The sequence below is a fragment of the Seriola dumerili genome, unplaced genomic scaffold (assembly GCF_002260705.1).
Source record: "Seriola dumerili isolate Sdu_G_001 unplaced genomic scaffold, Sdu_1.0 BDQW01000319.1, whole genome shotgun sequence".
In the NCBI taxonomy this organism is placed as follows: Eukaryota; Metazoa; Chordata; class Actinopteri; order Carangiformes; family Carangidae; genus Seriola; species Seriola dumerili.
Window position 1 is genome coordinate 662,789 of NW_019174574.1, and position 22,111 is coordinate 684,899.

Below are 22,111 nucleotides of genomic sequence, written 5' to 3' on the forward strand. Positions count from 1 at the left end.
GTCTCCACACACACACACACACACAAAACAATATTAACATGTCACCTGTTCTGACAGAAGTAAGCCTGGATCGTACCTTGAAATGGTGCGCAGTATTGCTGTCCGTGTACTTGGGTACATGTAGGAAGATGAGCAGGTTCTGCCTCAGGTAGTGAGCCACAGCAGGCAGCCAGGGAAGACAGTACTGGGGAAGGCTGAAGTTCATCACCTCAGTGGCTGGAGATCCTGATGGCTGGATGAACTGAACACACAACATTTGGTGAAGGTTTTAAACAAAAGCAATTTCAAGTAGTGCATACAAGTAAGAAAAAACATAACTGGTAGTGTAAGGTAGTGTACACAGGTCCATGTACACAGAACCACCAACCCCAAGAAAACAAAGAAAGTAATTAAAAGTCCCCTCCCTTGAATTTACCTCCACATCAGCTGGTGTCAGCTTGCAGTTCCTGACAAGCATGACAGTGATGATGTCCAACGTTGTCTCATCCAGGCGCTTCCTCAGAACCTTAACCAGCTCATCTGTGATCTCTGGACCTGAACACAACATATCCCTGTATCACCCTCAAGCTGCAAACACACAAACCTTCACATTCAACAATGTGACTGAATCTAGTGGGTTTACTGCCTCAGTATAAACAAAGCAAGGTGTATAGTATCTGATCGCATGACAACAGGTGGACTTGATTCAAAGTTAAGAGTTAAGATTTTTTCAGACTTTTGACTCTGGTTTCTTATGTCACAAACTTTCAAGTTCAAGTTTGTGATGATTTCATTGAATGTGGACATTTGCTCACTACATTCAATGACACTCTGTAGGACAGACGCAGAAACAGGATGTGAGCAGCACAGGTGTGATTAACCATCAGGACAGTTTTTAATTATTTCTAGAAATTGATGTAAAAAATTAACTCATAGTCCACTTCATAGAGCTTTCAACTGCATCTCATGGGCTTCCTCAGCAGTATATCAAAATAACTCAGGTGTCATTACATGACCTAAATGTGTTGAGTATTTGAACTGAATAGACCATCCACTGAGATGGATAATGAGATGTGATTGAAAGCTCTGGGAAAAAGCTGCTTCGCTTAATGAATGAATGTTCATGCTAAACTATGAAAAAACATTTTTAATAAATCCTGCTCACCACTGTGCTGCACAGTGATAATTGTTTATACAGATGATGTATTGATGCTTCAGAGGTTTATGATATTAAGTGGTGTGTATACTTCAGTTTTTTCTTCTGTGACTAAAGAGATCTTGTGGTACTTTATGAAAACACACAAATACACAGAGGCTGTCAGTGATCTTTAAAACTAAAGATGGCTAGTTCAAATACAGTGAGTGGATCTCAGAGATCACTGATGTAATGGCAGCCTATATTCCCAGCACAACAACGCCATCAAGACATCACATGAGGAACAGCATCCTGCTGTGGCCTCTTTTTTATTAAAACCCAGATATGAGTTTATTCCAGGCTGAGGTCTGGATATGGACACAGGGTAGAACTTACTGACCCATGTGTTCATAGCTGCTGCACCATGAGGTCACAGGTTCAGTAAATGTTCTGTTCTTTATTCTTGACACCTCTGACATCCTGCTACTAGCAACAGTGATAATATTAGCCTGTCAGTGATTGACAGTTTTCATGGTAAAGACACAAGGCTAGCTGTGATTGAAGTGAATGCACACAGACTTGTTCTGTATAGAGGAAGCAGCCTCACCTCTGCAGGATTGTGATGAAAGACCATTGACCTTCACAAGACACTTCTGAATAATTAGCCTGTCTGATCCTATTGACTGTGAAGCCTTTACTCTGCTGTGTTATTGCCTTTATGGCCCAGGCATTGTGTTTACACCCGGTCTTATTCCAAACATAACTACACCCATGCTATACAATTGCTATCGGTTGTATAATTAGTATAATTCATGAACATAAAGCTTATTGAATGGCCTGAATGATCTGGAGAGCGAGTCACACAGTATGAAATCAACTGATAAATAAAGTCTATTCATGGCATTCATTTTGTACTGTATATAATGTAATGCAGGTTGTGAAGCTTTTAATCACACTAGTGCTGTAATACAAGAAAATATATCCATACAGAAGTACAAGGTAGAGCAAATATATCAGCCGATATTAGCTGATGCAGTTACATCAGTATCAGCATATAAATTGGCTGGAAACTAACAAGAACCTACAACATAGAAGTACCAAATATATGTTTGTCTCTATCACATGGTTTGTCCAGACTAATGAAAACTTATTGTTCAGCTGTAAAATGTCCCACTAACTACAAATGCCATTTATAATTCTTTTAAAAACCAAGGTTCTATAAACCATATTTTAACATTAATACAGCAGCAAACAACTATGTAAAGATATAGAGGAGTAATGGCGTTCTGAGCATACGGTTAGCTAAAGGCACTTAGGGATGATTGAGGCAGATTATGCATTAATGACAACAGTTCTCACTCTTCTTCCTCCCTCCTCTACAGCCTCAGAGAGCAGGGACTGAGCAAATTATCACAGATAGAGGGTGACATGTAAACACCACTATGAAATGTTAGTCTGTCAGATAATCACATGTAGAGCTGTTGCCGGCACAGAGGCATAAAAACCTTCAGTAGAACTGACAAACTAAGTACTGAGTCCAATGAAAGGTCTTGTGGACCCTGGTCAGTCTGTTGGCTGCTGCACTGCAGACTGGGTGTTTCCCCACACACATCCAAAATTGCAGGTCTACACACACTTGGGTACTATTTGGGTTCAGCTAGCTTCAGCACTATCTTAGCAACAGACTGATTTCTATCTTGCTCTTTCTTTGCAGCCTGGATTACAGTCACAGTGATCACACCTTCAGACCCTGAAGTGGAAACATGCTGTCATGGAGTGCTCAATTCTGGGCCTACCTCTTCTCAGTCTTTATGTTTCCACTAAATGTGATCATTCCCAGACACAGTAAAGTTTTGTTGCTATGCCAATGACACTTAACTCTGTACAATATAATACACATAATACTATCGAGTCTGGTCTAAAAAATAACCAAAACATGGCTCAAATACTTCAATCTCCTGTGCTGCTTTCAGGTCTCCCAAAAAATCTATAGCTGGAACAAAGAAAATAGCTCTTTTTGCTTCATGGCCCTCCTCCCATCCACTGACTCTTCATTTCCCACAGCTCAAACACAGACCTAAGGTGAAACTGCCTTCAAACTGGAAGCCTGTAAAAAGCTTGGTTTATCTTGTATTTGTTATTTTTACTCCACGACGAGTTTATTTTGAATACCTTTGGCTAATTTTAACGTTGAAATCATTATCAGTCCTTCATGTTTTGCAACTCTTACCTGCATTTCCCACTCCATGCACCAGCAGTAGGATGTGCTTGTCTACTTGTCCAACTGGCCGAGAGCCCTCCAGAGAAGACCTGGACCCCTGAGGACAGATACATCAAAGATGTCAACAATTTGGCACCAGTCCTCTGACATCACTAATCAGGATCCAGAATTATTACACAGACCAAATCTACATACCAAAATTCTACTCTTGCTCTTGTTTATTCACTAATGAACTGTGCAACTTAATTGGAGATTTGAAGAGCACCTGTGTGTACCCATATCCATCCCATCTGCTTAAGTCTCTCTGCCTCTGTCTGTCTGCAGATAACAAAAGTTGTGAAGATTCAGTTCTACAGATGGGGCTATATGTTAGCATGTTTACATAGTATCCCAGTCCCTGACTCCACAAACACAGGATGGTCTGTAAAAATGGTGGGAGTCCATCTCCCTGATAGGATTGATCTGATAGGGATGCAGGTGAAAACACTGCGGTCTCTTGCCTTATTGACGATACATTGTAACTGGCTAAGCAAAGTTTCCTCCTCATCAGATGAGCTGTACAGAGGTACAGGGGTCAGAGTTATAGTCAACAAACTAAGACTCTCTGTAACCTTCCCTGTGAATCCTCTGTGTCTTTGGCCACAGACAACTTCTGAAAAGTTCTAAATAAAAAAACCTGTTTTCTTCAGCAGTGAGGTTCTCATGATTAAACTGATGTTTCATCTGGGTCAAGTTTTCAAGCTACAGGAAACTCAATGTTGTGAATTTGTACCTGGGAAGGTGTAAGTTATGTAAGTTTGTTTTCTTGTCACCAATTGTTTGGGGGGTTGTTGAGTGGATCTATGAAATTATATTCAGGTTATTGATTATTGATACTCTTCATTCAGTCTCTTGCAGCTCTGTAGTGTTTTCAGTTCATCCCGACCTGATGTACACTTCATGGCTGAGGTTCCTCTGTTACTTTTACATAGTGTGCAATGATTGTGTGCTGCCATGGCAACCGACAACATGAGGTGTCTGGAAAATTATGAAAATCCGATTTTTTTGTAGGTATTTAATGTTTTCAGTAACATCACATGTTCACAAATGTTTTCTGTATCTTTGAGACTTTGAGGTCAAAGTGAAAGTCAGGCCTTAAGTCTTTAAGGGACAAGTGGAATTTCAAGTCATCACAGGACAAGTACAAGTCAAGTAAATATACAAATATTTCATCTCAGTCATGTTTCAACTGGGCTGTTTAATTTGAATAGAGTTTTTTCAGTCTTTATTAATCAGACTCAAGTCTCTTCTTTTTTTCTTCAAGTCTCAAGTCAAGTTTTTGTTTGCTTCATTCAAAACTTCACTTATAAACATTATTCTCATTTACGTTACGTTATGTTTTCGGTCAAACTGGCTCCTGTATTTGTACACTCACCGTGAGGTCATCAGAAAACAGCGGCTCCTGACTCCTGAAAAGCCCAATGGAGCGAGTCATGTGAAGGTTTCCATCCACATCAGAGTACTTCCCTGTTAGCGATGTTTCACAAAGTCTGGGAAGTGGAAAGAACACAAGAACACAGTCATGTGCTTATGATTCTTTGGGAACAATGTCATTTTTTGTTCACCCACTGATTATCCTCATCTTTCCTTTCCCTCTTTTCTTCCCCAGTATTTCTATCTATTTCATTTGAAAGCCACTTTCACAAAGGTACAAATGTTTCAGAGACAAAGCTGAACATTCCTGTGCCAAAGAAAAACTGCAGTACTTTACCAGTGAACAACAACTGAAAACAATCTAAACTGATGATATACACAAATAAAAACAATGTGTCCTGTCTGCTCAAAGTAAATGGTCAAACTGTTTCATATGAATGTGTGAGCTGACCCCTCTAAACTACCAATGGGGTGTTTCATGAAGAAACAGGGTTTATTGGAAAAGGTGTTTCCTTTCACCTTAACCAGAACCTAACTGTACTCTGACCCGACCAGTTAGCTGTGCTGTATTTAACTTGAAACTGGTGACAATGCTACATGATTAATTTGTGTTAAATACTCAATAACTTCCTATCTGTTCTCTTCCTCCTGCTCCCCCTCAGGATGAACTGTCCTGACTCTGGTCTTGTTGCTGTAGTGAAATGATTAGTGAACTGTGTAAACACAAACTGTGAGGACACATAAGTGCTCCTTCCAACCTCACACTACCATTACAATGCCATGTTTGACAGCAGTTTCTGGTGGGCTTAAATTCCTTTCCACTAGACTGCTGCCTTAAACACATCTGTGGCAACTGACTGAAGGAAAAATCTCCACATAACTCAGTTACAGATGAGTTGTGTTGCAACAGTCGTCTCAAGCGTGTACAGTGAAAATGCTGAAAACACTTGAGTAAAAATGTGAAGCCCATCCAATGATGAAGTGAACAAACACAGATGAACGGCAATGAGAAAGTCTGACCTGAGGTAGAAGACTGATTTAGTTGTTCTCTCCTGGTAGACAAACATGTTCTTCCTGTTGACCACACAGAAAGAGTTGAGCACTGATCGCAGGGCCTGGATGGCTATGACAGGGAGACAGAGGACACGATGAGAGGTTTAGTATGTTTGTTAAATAAATCTATTGGTTTTCAGAATGTCATCATCACTGTGTTAGAGAGAACGACCACAGCTCTGTTCTAAAGACACAATAAACTGAGAGGTGGTTGATGTGAGTATGTCATGTGAACACAAGTGCTGCTGAGAAATAACTTCCTGCACATTACAACTGTAAAAGCTTTGTTGAGTAGAATTGTTCCCATGTCTCTCGTTAGACCAGTCATCAGCTCACCTGTCCAGATGAAAGACAACATGCATATAATCTCAGCTTTTGTGACACTTAACTTTACAGGTCATTAGTTTCCTCACTTATAAAGGATATGTAAGTGTAATTTCCAATGAAGAACATGGGAAGGACTGTGTTTAGTGCAAAACATGAGGAGAAACTGAGAGAGTATTCAATGAGTAAACTTATAGTTATAGTAGAGTGCAATTTATTTCTTACATAAGCTCAGACTTGCCTCAGCTGATTCAGGTCAGGTGAAAAAGCAACACATGCAACAAGCTAACATGGAGAATATGCTTCTCCATGTAACTGATCAAGAGTGTCTTAACTGGGTGCCACAGTGCTGTGAGTGGAAGTTATGCCTGATTTCATCAAATGACTGTCTTCTCTTTTCACCTACTTTTTAACATGTATTTACTTATTTACTGTATATACAATAATCAAAACAGGACAGGAAATATACTATAATTCTCCTGTAAAATGAAGAACAAGAGCAGATTCACACACAATGACACTTTACAAAGCACATCATTAATAGTAGTTATCACAAGTAGTTCTACAAAGTTCATTCAAAGTATTAATTATGGCTCAAATTTTTCCAAAATACCGACCAGCACAGAAGTAAAGAAATAATCAGAATTTTATATATCATCAAGTTGATTAAAACCTGTCCTTCATTCGCCTAAACAAAAGCATGTTTATTTATCTCAAACTCAGATCTGCCACTCACCTCTGGACACCCCCATGTTGGGTCCCATCTTGAGACGAGGGTGAATGTGGATGATTGTGCTCCACACCACGTCACAGGCAAAATGTCCAGGGATGAACTGCATGGTGGCAGCCAAGTAATCCCTGGCCTGGTAGCTTTCCTCTGTGTTGTAATCTGTGTGGTCAGGGTCAAAGAATCACAAGCATGTGACAGCTGCAGAGAGCAGACATGACATCAAACAAGACATGACAGGATCTGTTCACCCACATACAAACTCTTTCACCTCCACAACCTTGTGTTGGGCTGCAGAAAACAAATCTCAAAAACACATCAAACCAACACTAATCGTTTTCTCCTGACGCACCGTCGGAGGTGTTGAGCCTCTGCCTGTAGTGAGACTCGCTCTTCCAGATGTCTTCCTCACTCTCAGCGACCAGTAGAGAGTTACACACATGGCTGTCATGTAGGTCCTGAAGCAGCATTCGCTACACATACAGAAATACACACAACAGAGAGTGAGCAGCAAGTAAAGGAAGCATTTTAAAAGAAACTACCCACACTGCACAGGACTGTCATCACATATATAGTATGTGTTAGTTGAAATATACATACATATACATCAAATCACAATCTTTTTGCAATCAAATACCTAAAAATTGTTTCTAGAAGTGAAATCTGATGAAAACAAAACCAGAACCACAACTAACAAGTCTGGATGTTCTGATGTTCTGGATGTTCTAGTGTTCTCATGTCCTTGATGTTCTCATGTTCTGGTGTACTGATGTTCTAATGTTCTGATGTTCTGTATGTTCTAGTGTTCTGATGTTCTGGATATTCTAGATGTCCTGGTGTTCTGGATGTTCTGATCTTCTGGTGTTCTGATCTTCGGGATGTTGTGGTGTTCTCATGTTTTGGATGTTCTAGTGTTCTGATGTTCTCGATGTTCTGCTGTTCTGATCTTCTGCATCTTCTGGATGTCCTAGTGTTCTGGATGTCCTAGTGTTGACTGACACTGACTTGTTTCTATAACATAAATATAAAGATCAGTGATGTACGTGTATTCACCTGATTGACTACCCTGCAGATCTCTCCGATCTTCCTGACAACCATCTGATGTAGCTGTAAGTATTCAGGCAGCTCCTGCTCCTCCTCCTTCTTCTTCAGCTCCTCAGCACTGCCCTCCTTTCCTTCTGTGAAGCCCCTTGGATAAAAGAATATGACACAAGCTATGAAATGAACAGATCCAGGCACAGACGCAATCAAATACTGACTCTGACTTTGTTATTCTCTTTAGCAAGAAGACATTTTCCCATCATGGTAAATGACATCCTCATTTTAAACTGAAGTGAATGCTGAGGCCTGATAGTTCGTCACAGCAGCTGGGTACAGGAACTTTCTGGGAAACATGATACAACTCTTTTACTTCTAAACCTAAAGCAACAACTGAAACTGATAGATGAGTTAGAAATGACTTAGAAATGATTTATGAATATGAGCCAAAGACTCCAGGCTTCTCCTGAGGTTTGTCTGACCTGGAGTGGGAGTAGACCTTCACCCGGTCCTGGTGGATCTTAACAATCAGCCAGAAGTCTGGCATCAGTGGTGACTGACACTCCTGCTCATCCAGGGTGGGACTCTCACACTCAGAGTCACTGCTGCCGCCATCATAACCTTCAAACACACAGTGGAAGAACACTTTATATCATCTTCATCCTTAAAGTCAGGCTCCACCGCTGGTTGGTCATACATACACACAATTGAATTTCACATATAGATGAACCGCCGATTGCTCCGTGTACATTCATATACATTATGTAATAATGATAACAAGCAGTGTCAGTGTTAAAAAAAACAATCATTGTGTCTGGAGCTTCATCTCTATACTACTGTGGAAGTGATGGAGGACACTATGCTGATATACTGTCAAACAAACGAAAACCACTTCTCATTATTCTCCCCCCTAAACCTCAGCAGGGTGCAGAGGCTAGAACTTGTGGTTCCTTTGGCTGAGTTCATTGATTCACTGGAGCTTCTTCTACCAGCCAGGCACTTTATTCTAATACTGTGGGTTTCCTATGAACTAAATGTATGTCTGATATGTTTGGTTGTTTATTGAACTTTGAGCTTTTCATGGGGAATTAAATAAAATAACTATAAAAATTAATAACTATAAAAAAATATAAGAACAAATATGTATGTGTATTATATATATATATATATATATATATATATATATATATATATATATATATATTATCCTCCTATTACTGTGCATTTCCATTTCTGCTTTGTGTTTGGTTCTGTAACCTACACTGACTGATCCTGTCTGACAGTGTCTGATCCTGACTGACCCTGACTGATCCTGTCTGACACACACTGATCCCGTCTGATCCTGACTGACACTGACTGACCCTGACTTGATATTAACTGATCCTGGCTGACCCTGACTGATACTGATTGATCCTGACTGACTTATACTGACTGACCCAGACTGATACTGACTTATGCTGACTGACTCTGACTGATAATGACTGATCCTGCCTGATACTGAACTGATCCTGTCTGACACTGACTGATCCCGTCTGATCCTAACTGATCCTGACTGACACTGACTGACCCTGACTGATACTAACTGATCCTTACTGACCCTGACTGATACTGATTGGCCCTGACAGATCCTGACTGATCCTGACTGACACTGACTTATACTGACTGACCCAGACTGATACTGACTTATACTGACTGATCCTGACTGACACTGATGACCCTGATACTGATTGATCCTGTCTGATCCTGACTGATATTGAACTGATCCTGACTGATACTGAGCTACCAAATAACCTTAACAACTCATCATCTGACATCAGACTCAGCTCTTCTTTTGTCTGTTGATGGTGTATAACAATGTCTGTTATTTCACTTTCACTGTTTAAATCATTACAGGTAATTGACATTCAGACAGTGAATGGAGAGGCAGTGAAACTACTGAGTGCAGTCAGAGAAGAATGATGCATTACAGGAGAGCTGAGGCAGAGACAGATGGTGTTTCTAAAAGACCAGGTGGACAGAGGAGAAAAGTCACAACAGTGTATATTTTGGCTGACTTAACATCTTTCTGTCGTATATAGAAAATGTAAGGATGTGAATTATCCACCAGATGGTGCTATTTATCAGGGTGACTAACTTCATAATGGACCGTATACTGAAGGTGCTGTGGTCAGTAAAATGATTTCTGACACATACACAATATTCAGATTTACAGTCGTACCATCCGAAATCCTCAGCTAGAGGAAACAACGACCAGGTGACAGCCACCTGGTGATGTGATCTTACACTGGGACAGAAATGGCAACAGGGTTTTTTGAATGTGGAGTAAACCTGTGTTTAAAGGGAGCTTTGATTTTTTTGTAAACCTAACAAGTTGGTGACAATGACCAATGACCACCTCACTCCTCAGACACTGATGTTGCTGTCAACCATCACTCAGCTTACCCTGCATGTCTGAGTCCAGACTGCCCTGGCTGGACACGACGCTCTGGACTCGACTTGGCCTGAGTTTGCCGCAGCCTGAGGAGAGACAAAAAGACATGTCTGTCAGGAAATTCAGTGTCCGCACAGATCTCTGCCACATCACAGCCTCTGTCCCTGTTGAGAAGATAACACCAGACAGTAATCAGCTCATGTAAATCTGTCAGTGATAGATGTGATGTTGGGAAGGAGGAAACAGCAGGGAGCAGAAATGTAATAAAGAGGCTCCACCTGGTCTGGTAGCTGTGTTAGTGTCTACTGTCATTTACCACTCACACTTCTTCTCTTTTAATAGACAGTTGCAGAAATCTCCTCTGCAGTTTATCAGAGGCCAAACTGATGATTCAGTGCACAGCAATATAAAACAAAGAGAAGCAGCAAATCTTCTTGTTTCAGAATATTAATCACTTCTCAAAATTGTTGTTGATTTTTTATTTCTTTGTGCAATTAAGTGATTTGTAATTGATCATTTCAGCACATGAAAGTGCCCACAGACGTTGTAGACATGAAAATATGTGACAGGTATGAAAACACACTTATCTACTTGCTGTCACCGAGGCGTTATAGTGAGACATGAGCAGAGTGATACCTGACTCTGGAAAAGTGTTATGGTCATACTTGTAATGATGATTACTGTTAGACAGATATAATAATCCAGTGCAGGGCTTAGAGCACCTATGATCATTCATGCAGATAAATACCTCACTAATACAGATGAGGTTTTAACACAGATGTAGAGGTCTCTGAACCACAGGTGATAACTGTGTCCGTCGGACTCACTGTGAGAGGCGGACTGCACGGACTCAGCCAGGCTGACACTGGATGGTGTTTTGGGGGGTGACGTGGGCTCTATGCAGGAGTCAGTCTGGAGCTGGGTGGTACTGGGCTGACCTCGGTCCGCTGCCATGCTAACTGAGCTCTGATAAACAATATTGTCAGGCTCAGGCTTCAGGGCTCTGATTGGCTCACTGGCATCTGCAGTTGTGTCACTGGGAGCGTCAGCAGCAGCACTGATGGACCTCTTGTCTTGACTCTGCAGTGGGACACAGGTACAGAAGAGGATATGACAGGACTGGACACAGTGGTGGGTTAGCTTTTCAACACAGTGAGGAATGTTTAACTGCTCTCACATCACAAAACAAACACACACACAAGGATCAAGAAGAATAAATGTGATAAATAATCTTTTCGTAAGAGAGGATTTTACTGTTATTTTCTGTGCTGCCAAATATTGTGATTAGGATTATATCACACTGCAGCTGCAAATGTCTCATCTTCTGGAGCTCATATCACAGATCCACTGTTTTCCACTCTCATCTAACTCTACTAACAAGGGACACCATATCATACTGTAAAAACCACAGATTTAATGACAAAGGTTTAACTGTCATCATGTCACTTAATTGATCAGAAGAATCTATTGATTATCAATCACATCACATGTTCTTTTCAATGCATTTTTTAACAAGAGCCGTTTTATTAAAGTAATTTTCAAACACATGGCAGGAGTGCTACAGGGGTCTCACCTGCTTTAGCATCATATGTATTTTAATAACTGATGTGACAGGAGTCATTCCATCTCTCTTGTGTTAAAGAACAGAGACATGCAGAGGGAAATGTCTCAGTAAGTCAGTCAGGTGGAGACCCTGTCCTGAGATCTAGTTTTGTTGTTTCTAACATCTGATCCCAGACTGTCATGTCTCACTCTGCCATGAGGATCATTAGATACTTCACAGAAAATTGCACTAAATAATAAAAATGATTGTTTGTTGTTGTTACTCTGCACATCACAGCGAAACGACATGTCACACCTCACTGTCTCCCTCTGCTGCCTGAGCCTCTGCTTCACTCTCCAGCATCACGTGCTCCACCTGTGCTGCAGTGCTGCAGGGGTTGGTGTGTAGTGGGGGGTCTGCGGTGCTCTCAGAAAGCCTCTTGGCTGCGTGGATCCTCTGTGGGTGGAGTCTGCTCAGGGACATGTAGTAGAAACTGTCCTGTTGCCCATTCAGGACATAGCCAGAGAATGAGATTCTGCGGAATTCCTGCAAGATCAGACGTGATCTGGTCAGGATAATTATAATGAAGTGCATCAGTGTTGGATTATTGTGCATTTTCAAAACAGGTTAGTCCTCAGTGACAGCTGGGTGAAAACATATTAAGTTGTACTGTAGTGGCTCATTTTTTATTTAAAGTAAACACAAGAAACTTGTGCTACAGAAAATGGACCAGACTCAGTGAATAGCTCCCTAAGCTTAATATCCTAAATCCTATGATAACTATTAATTTAGCTATACAGACTAATGAGCAGTGATAACTAACATGTCTTTGGGGTCATCAGGTGGGAACCTCCTTTCACCAGTGTTTCGTCTAGTTGGTCCCACGACACCTCCAGGAGGCTAGACAGTGATCACTGGCGTCCCAGAGTCACTCCCCTAATGCCAGCCATCACTGCTCCTCACACCACAACTATTTTCTCCTTTATCTTGCCTATGCTACCACAAACAACACTCAACTAGGACAAAACACACTAGCAGATTCAGCAAACAAAAACTCCCCTAAACAGTTCTGTTCTGTTGTACTAGATGTTTTTTTTTTTTTCCCAGAAAGTGGCGGCCAATTTGAATGAGGGAGGTAGAGTCAGGGAGAGATGCCTTGTTGGGCTAAACTCTCTCCCCCGCCAGACTAGGCTGTGCTCTACTTCCCCCTACTCCCCCACTCTCCAAGACAATACAACTCACCATACAACTCACCTAAAACAAACAAACTCACCTAAACAGTCAAAGACACACTAAAAACCAATTCAAAACAATACAAACAAACAATACAGGCCAACTCACCTGGACTAACCGCATGGTCTCAAAGAGGCTCACACAGGCCACACCCCCCACTTAAAAACACTTCCTCTTCATGGATTTCTTCCTTGCTTCTCTTAAGAGTCTGTCTATCCTAAGTGCTCCCCCTGCTGGCCCCCCAGCTACCATTATTTCTTCTCATCCAAATTCACTGACTTGATCTTACTGCCTCATCTGACATGTCCTTTACTATTTTCCTCACACTCTGTCCACTTCCTCCTAACTCCCTCACCAAAGAGACAACAGACCTTGCTACAAATCCTCTACATCCTATTTCCACTGGACAAATCCTAACTTTCCATCGTCGCTGCTCTGCTTCTGCCCCTAACTCTACATACCTAAGCTTTTTCCTTTCATATGCTTCTACAAACTGAGAAGCTTTCCCACGGAACAGTCAGCTCTATGAAATATACTCTCATTCTACTCCTAGACCACAAGACTATGTCAGGCCTTAGCTTTGTACTGGCTATTTCCTGGGGAACAACAAGCTTTCCCTCCTAAATCTACCTGCATTTCCCAATCACAAGCATCCTCTAAGCTGCCTTGCCTCCTTGATGTCTTACCAACTTTCTCTCCCTCTTGAACAAACTTGATTGCAACTCTCTTTATCTTAGGCCCTCCTAAATTTGCCTGCCTCCGTAAATCTTCAATTCCTGCAGCTAAGCTTTTAAAACTTGGTTATGTCGCCACGTATACCGGCCTTGCGACAGACTAACCTTAACAGCCTGACAAAATGTGCTTTAAAGTTGCAGTACCTGAACACAATGAACATAGCGGGTCTTCATTTACCCAGAGTTTTAGGTTCTGGGGAGTTGGCAATACATCATATGTTGCCCCTATCAAAAATCTGAATACTACTTTCCTCCATACTCCACAGCTCTTTCCAGCTAAGCTTTTTCTTGTCTACACCTTCCCAATTCAAACCACTGTCCTGTTAGCCTGGGCCACTGCCTTTGCACCCCTTAATATTTCCTCCTGTCTACGAACCTGCTCCACAACTAGCTTTCTCTTCTCTTTGGGACCTGCTCTACTCCACACCGGTTTGCCTGGGCCAGAGCCAAGCCTCCCCGGCCTATTTGGACATTACCCACAATCTCTGTATGCCTGAGCGTTGCTTCCGCCTCCTGCACTGCCATTCTTGGATTCCATTTTCTCCCCTTGATTGGGTTTTGAAACCACCTTACTAACTACCACATCTTTACTCCCAGATAACAGGAGCTCTGTCCAACCTTAATACATTTAAACTCCTCCACTAGACTAGTTACTGGGGAGCTGAAGTATGCCTTTCCCATACAGTGCCACCGTACTTAAACATCTAGGAACACCTAGCCACTTCCTAATGTAAAAGCTACTAATCTTTCCATTTTTTCTGCAGCAGATAATGGAATCTCATATACAGACAGTGGCCACATCAACCTGGGAAATTAACCCGTACTGTAGACACCACAAACTTTCAACTTTCCTGGAAGCCCTGATTTATCTATTCTATCCAGTCCCTCAGCAACATCTTTCCGAAACTGCACAACCTGTTATCCGTCACTCAAGTCTGCCTTGTACCACCTACCTAGACTCTTTACTGGAATTTCCTCTTCCTCTATTACAAACTTCCTATCACTTAACTTCCCTCTACTTGTTGAGATACTTCTAGACTTACTAGGCTTGATTTTCATACTAGCCCACTTTAAGTTTTTATTAAGTCTCTCAAGTACTCTTTTCATACATGGCACCGTTGTAGTTATCAACGTCATGTCATCCATGTAGGCCCTAATTGGTGTAAGGCGCATCCCATCCTGCCGCCTCTCTCCACCTACAACCCACTTAGAAGCCCTAATGATTACCTCCATCGCCATTGTGAATGCCAATGGAGAAATCGTGCACCCTGCCATAATGCTTATTTCTAGCCTCTGCCACCCTGTTGTACTTAAGCATAGTCTAATATCTTGGAAATACGACCTTACTAAATTAACCACTACTCCAGGCACTCTAAAATAATCAAATGCCTCCCAAATAAGGCTATGTGGCACTGAACCAAACGCATTTGCTAAATCCAAAAATATGACATGCAAGTCTCTTTTCTCTGTCTTGGCTGCCTGAATCTGATGCCAAATCATGCTAGTGTGCTCTAAACACCCTGCGAAACCTGGTATTCCTGCCTTCTGTACTGCAGTATCTATTAAGCTATTCCTTTCTAAATAACTAGCTAATCTCCGTGCGACTATGCTAAAGAAGATCTTCCCCTCCACATTTAGGAGAGAGATCATTCGAAACTGACTCAGGTCTGAGGATTCCTTCTCCTTTGGAATAAAAACACCTCCTGCCCTACGCCATGCTCTGGGAATAACCTGTTTCTCCCAAACTATTCTTAATTGCCTCCACAAAAACTTTAGGATATCAGGTGCGCTTTTATAAACCCGGTAGGGGACTCCATTTGGCCCTGGGGCCGAAGAAGCCTTTGCACGCCTGACTACCTCCTCAACCTCCTTCCACCTGGGTGGTCTAACATCCATCTCATGATCTATCTTTCCTAATGGTGGCATGTCAGGTGGAAGGCCTACTACTCTATTCTGCTCAAAATCTGAATACGTGTTTCTTAGATACTTTTCCACTTCTAACTTTGTTGCCTTAAGCTGCCCTCCCTTTTCCTGGTTAAACAATCCTTTAACAAACTTGAAGGGGTCCCTGTAAAACGCTGTCCTTACATATTCTTTCTTCTTTCTCTTTTTCCTAAGATATTCAGCCCTTCTAAGTACTGCTAGCCTGCCTTTCAAATCTTCTTGCAACACATTAATCCCCCCCCCTTCCTCTGTAGCCCTTTTCCACTGCTTTCTTAATTGTCTTCTTTCCTTAACTAATTTCTCCATTTCCCTTTGCCGTCTAGACTTAACTAACTTTACTCTTTCAACCCTCTTTCTGTCTTGCACCCCAAATCTTTCTGTACCATAGGAGTAAATTATATCTCCCATCTTCTCTAGTCTATCGCTTGCATTTCCTCCTAGTCTTTTTAAGATTACTGACAAATCTCTATTGACTGACTCCCATTCTTTCTTGCTATTTGCCCTTGGTCATTTAACTCTAGTTTTCTGCTCCATATTTCTCTCTCTGACTGGCCTGTTCACCTCAATATCAGCTGCATCCCCTCTTGTAGTCTCCTACTCCCCCTCTGTAGCTGTGTTATTGATATCCTTCGAACTGTGGTTTTCTACCTGTCGCTAGACTTCATCCGACATATTTGATTGACTTCTTAAAAAGTATCGATCGATGCGGCCACACTGCCTTTCCTTTGCAACACATCTCTTTCTTCCCTGATGCATTCTAAGGCCTCTAACTGACGTTACTTTCTGCCAGCCACAAGGACAAATCTGGAGCTCATTTCCCTCTAGCCTAACATTTTTATTCTCTCCAGCTACCACACAGTAAGCCAAAGACTGCCTCAACAATCTCTTTCATTCTCTGTCAATAAATTTCAACACTTCCTGCAGATGTTTCACAGTAAAAGTCTATCAGGAATGCAACCTCGACCTTTTAAAACAAGCTGTTTGGTTCAGAATGGAAGAATATGTATTTATATTCATATTTATTGAGATTAAAGTCTTTTATAATAAATCATACATCATACATCATACAAAACCATGTCCCCAAAACCCTGTACCAAACTGCAGATTATCATGTTCTTTAAGCATCTGGAAGGCTTTTAATGTGGAAATCTGTGCAGGAAATATTGACAACTTCACACTGATAGAAACAAGACCAGTCTGGTCTGGACCGTGTATGGTAAATGTGTGAAATTGAAGAATAGTTGAAAACTGTTGAGGAAGCACTGTAAACTACTGACTTCTTTGTGCTGTGTTATCATTCAGTCTAGTGTCAACTGGTGTTATCTGATATCACCTGGTTTCAGTCTAGTGCCAGCTGGTTTCAGTTTAGTGTCAGCTGGTTTCAGTCTAGTATCAGTGGGTTTCAGCCTAGTGTCAGCTTGTTTCAGTCTAGTATCAGTGGGTTTCAGCCTAGTGTCAGCTTGTTTCAGCCTAGTGTCAGCTTGTTTCAGCCTAGTGTCAGCTGGTTTCAGTCTAGTGTCAGCTGGTTTCATTCTAGTATCAGCTAGTTTCAGTCTACGATCAGCTGGTTTCAGTCTAGTGTTAGCTGGTTTCAGTCTAGTATCAGTTGGTTTCAGCCTAGTGTCAGCTAAAGTTTAACTGACTTGGTGTTATACTGTGATGATTAAGTGTTCCCTATAAAACCTTTGAGTATAGTGTAGTTAATATGAATTGGGGAAATTAGAAATAAAGGCCTGATCCAAATGCTGTTTGATGATTTAAAGCCATAAATATAATTGAAAGTATGGATAAGAACCGACTGAGTGTGTGTGTGTGTGTGTGTGTGTGTGTGTGTGCGTGCGTGTGTGTGCGTGCGTGCGTGCGTGTCCTTGCCTCTTTAAATTTCTCCAGAGACTGGTCTGGCCCGAAGACAAACTGCAGTGGGACATCTTCACAGTGACAGTGCAGTCGACCACTGGAGCGTAAAACATGCTCTGCTACTTTCTGCAGTGTGGCCGAGCTGATGACCCGAGAGTGACGCAGAGCAGATACGATCTCATCCTCCAGCAGCCAGCGGATCTACAACACACACATACACACTTATCACTGCTGTGTGTCGACAGTAACAGCATAAATACTGATGTGAAGAGTAAGCCAACTCCTCCCAATATCAACAGCACTAAAAGACTTAATCATCATCATCCTGCTGCCCCAAATACTCACTACAGCGCCAAATGTGGTTTCATCTGCCTCTGAAAATAGTCTGCCTCTGAAATATAGTTTGAGCTTGTAAGCATCCACAGTGGGAGAATGTTACTGTGAAGTGTTAAAGGTAGAATTCATCACTCTTTTCAATAAAAAACGTAAACTCAACATGACGTGTTCTTATTTGTACTTATGAAGTATGTGAAGGCCCAGACTGACAAGGAGTACATGATATATTGTGTCTCCTCTGAAGTTGTATTTCTTATTTGTTGTGTTGCCGTTTTGTTAGCTCACACTGACAGACTCACCTCATCCATCGTGGCCAGGATCGCTAACTTGTGAGGAGCTGGGAGTTTGGATAAAGGATCACCAGAGACCCTGATGGAAGAAAAACAACCTCTGTTGTTGACAGAATCAAAGTCAATAAGAGAAAGCAGAGCAGAGTTTCATCCTGTAGAACAAACTCACCCATTAACACCAGCTCCCCTCAGACTGTCCAACACAGCCATCAGCTCCTCATCAGAGCGGTAGGACGATGGCTGTCCCGGTGAGCGGTTCAGGGACACACTGCTCTCTGAGGTGTACCTGCACACAAACAGGAGCTCTGACGTGACACTGACACTTCATGCTTCATAACTGACACTTATTCTAAGGAGAAGATTTACAGTATTAGAACTGGGTGACATGACTTCAAATCAATGTCATGATTATTTCAAACTCTCATGATCACTTAGGTCATACATGTCAAACTCAAGGACCGTAAAATTGTATCTGGACCACAAGTTCATATGTGTATCAGAACTTCCCTGCTGGTATATAGCACTCACACCACTGATACTACAAATCCCAGATTGCACTGCAATAGCTGGCATGTTGGCACAGCAATCAAGGCCTGCAAGCGCTTAGCTCCCCGTCCCCCTCTTTATTGACATACTCATCCAGTCACTTCGAGTCAAATTTAAGCTCGCCCCCAAAAGAAATGGCCAAACGAAGGTGGACTCTAACAAAAGGGGCTTTCAAGACAGGTGGGAAGCAGAGTATCTGTTCACTAACATAAAAGGTAAACCTGTTTGTCTTGTGTGCGGAGATCATGTGGCCGTAATTAATGAATATAACATAAGACGACACTATAAAACCAAACATCATGACAAGTACAAGGATCTGGACATACAGCAGAAGCTCCAGAAGGTAGAAGAGTTGAAAAGAAGTCTGGTGTCACAGCAGATTATGTTCACATAAAACATGTTGTCGTAATACATGAAAAACATGGTCAATTTAAGTGTGTTTTTCAATAAATATTGACGCTGTTTGGCCCTCAACTAGGACCCAGCTCTTAATTTTGGCCCCCTCTGTGATTGAATTTAACACCCCAGACTTAGGTGCTCATCTCTCCCTCTCTTTTTTTGAGCCATGCTCTATTCATATTCAGCAGTGTGATTGTGTCCAAGTGATTTAATAAACTGGTGGTGTTACCTTTGGTCAGTGAGATTGTTTTGTGCTGTGTCTACATTTGACTTGACTTTGACTTTGAGTGAACATGGACTAACGTTAGTTGAACGGGGCAGAGTCAGGTGACTGAACATGAGGTAGTATTTTTAAGGGGACAGTTCATGAACGCAGCATTAGAGAAAGTTTTAACTGAATGAAACGACATGAGCAAGATGAAGTTGGTGAGAGGTTCTACACGTCAGAATTCCGTTAATTACCCACCTCTACTTGTATCATCATCTCACATCAAAAGACAACTAGGTCTGAGGAGTACATCCATCAAACTCTTAGAACCAAAGCTGAAATCTTCAGTTTATTCTGCCATACAGTAATAATAATAACGTTATTTACCTAGCACCTTTAAAAACACAGTTTACAAAGTGCTTTGACCAACAAATCAAAAGCAATGATGGTCAAAAGCAGGGCCGAAATAAGGTAGAGTTACAGAGGGAGGACAAACAACATGATTTAATATAAGTAAGGACAATTAGAGGGAGCAGATACCGTACAGAAACACACACACGCAAAAACAGTAAAACCGATAAAATGGCATTATGGAGATGATAGATAATAAGACGATATAAAGACAGTAAAACAACAACTACTCACATTGGAGTAGAATTACTAACATTTCTGACCGAAACAATTAAACAATGAACAAAGAATATTATTTTTCTGTTGATAGACTGATGGATTAATATTCCACTGATTGATACCAATAAACAATGATCTGATAAATTCGATGAAGAAGAAGAAGACTGGACGTTAACAATACAGGTTCATAAATATTAAACAAATGATCTGTTCCAGTGTTTCAGGTTCTGTAATAAAGGAAATGCATTCAGCACATTTGTTAACTTTAATGATGAGAATCACTTTCATGCTGTGATCTGATCACAGGCTTCTGAATCAATATTAAAAACTAGAATTCACACGTCTATAATCCTCTCTCCTTATGTTGTGACTCACCTGTTGTGATGGAAATCCGCCATGACTTCAATCTCCAGAGGTAGTGTCAGGACAAAAATATCTAAAGTGACTGAGAACTCATTCAAATCCACAGACTGCAGGGCCTCAGCATTCTCCAGACAGGATATGATCTCCCCTGCAATTACACACCTGGAGTGAGAACTGCAACAACAATGTCTCAACTTTTCAATGAAATAATACAGAATCAAGATGCAGCTGAGAAAACAGTTGCTGTTATGATGAATGAATCAAGACTATCACTTTTGAATAGTGTAAAAAATGAAGGCCTTTTAAATAGAGAAGGGACCCAGAGATCAACCAGCAATCAAATGTGATTTAACAAGGTGTGTAACCAGGGCTGTACTCACCGAGGCAGGTAGGCAGAGTCTGTATGGGCATAGAGCCGTGGCAGCTTTTCATATTGACCGAACATGTGACATGAACAAACAGCGGAGGCATGTCCAGCTGTTGCCCCTCAGGGTCCAGCAGGGAGTCTCCCTCCAGGATGCTGAAGGAGTCCTGATCCTGGTTGACAGTGTTAGAGTCTGACAGGGACTGGTCTTCACCCTCTCCATGGGAGCTGGGGCCTGCATACTCCTCATACTCCACCACCAAGTCTGTGTCGCTCTCCGTCATGACACAGCAACCTGACATATGTTCTACAAACACACACACACACACACACACACACACACACACACACACTTTATTTTTATGTGGCACAGAAAAATCATGTCACAATGAAAAACAATTCATTCAGTTATTAAAAAACAGACTATATTATTTCAATTTAACAAATGTTCGTAAATGTATCCATATAAAGCAAATACAAATAATCACTATATTTGATTCTGTGTTTGATTGGTTTTAATTTACAGCTCATTCGGGAAGTCTTCAGACCCTTCACTGTTTTCATGCTAACATCATTTAAACTCATTTTCCCCTCATCAGTCTTCACTCAGTCCACAATGACAAAGTGAAAACAGGATTTTAGAAATATTTTTCCAAATGTATTAAAAAATTTAAAACTGAAATATCACATTGACATAAGTATTCACACATTTTATTATGACTGTAAATTTAGCTCAGGTTCCACCATTTTTCTAGATCATCTCTGAGATGTTTCTACACCTTGACTGGAGTTGACCTGTGGTAAACTCAGCTGATTGGACTCACACCTGTTTATATGATGAGGGAAAAAGTGAATTGTAATGATTTGAATGATGCTCACCGTCCTCTGTGGCCGGCTCAGCTTCTGACACCAGCTCCTCACTGGGTCTTCTTTCTATCTCATCGTCCTCCGAGTCCTCCTGTGGAGACAAGCCACAAGTCAAAGGTTAATCCAGGCCAATCAACAGCAGCACTTATGTGGGCTGTGAGAGTGGCTTCACCCTCCATCCAATAGCTGATGTGATTCTAATTAGTCTTTACCCTCAGACATAATTCATTCATCTTTGAGGTTTGAGAATGAGCCAAGCCAATGTTGACCATCTCTGACTCAACTTCATCATGAGTAATAATGAGAATTATGAGCACAGCAAAGTCAGTCTGGATAAAAGCAGTTTGTCATCTTACCTCTCTCTTGGATGACGGGGGGCAGTAGAAGAAGTAGTGTGGGTTGGAGGGCACCGTTTTGAAATAGTGAGACACGATCTCCATGAATTTATCCTGTGAAATGATTCACTTAAATGTCAG

The 22,111-nt window shown here is 41.4% G+C and overlaps 1 protein-coding gene across 1 annotated transcript in view; it reads right to left on the reverse strand.

Annotated features, from left to right (window-relative positions):
* szt2 (SZT2, KICSTOR complex subunit) overlaps window positions 1-22,111 on the reverse strand; it is a 119,312-nt gene that overhangs the window by 58,011 nt on the left and 39,190 nt on the right. Inside the window, 19 exon segments of the mRNA XM_022759035.1 lie at window positions 77-241; window positions 416-534; window positions 3,345-3,432; window positions 4,750-4,864; window positions 5,769-5,871; window positions 6,862-7,014; window positions 7,205-7,325; window positions 7,906-7,980; window positions 8,345-8,511; window positions 10,333-10,407; window positions 11,149-11,401; window positions 12,180-12,410; window positions 17,648-17,833; window positions 18,268-18,305; window positions 18,420-18,544; window positions 20,417-20,552; window positions 20,785-21,075; window positions 21,648-21,726; window positions 21,992-22,084. Of these exon segments, the coding sequence (XP_022614756.1) occupies window positions 77-241; window positions 416-534; window positions 3,345-3,432; window positions 4,750-4,864; window positions 5,769-5,871; window positions 6,862-7,014; window positions 7,205-7,325; window positions 7,906-7,980; window positions 8,345-8,511; window positions 10,333-10,407; window positions 11,149-11,401; window positions 12,180-12,410; window positions 17,648-17,833; window positions 18,268-18,305; window positions 18,420-18,544; window positions 20,417-20,552; window positions 20,785-21,075; window positions 21,648-21,726; window positions 21,992-22,084 (2,613 nt within the window).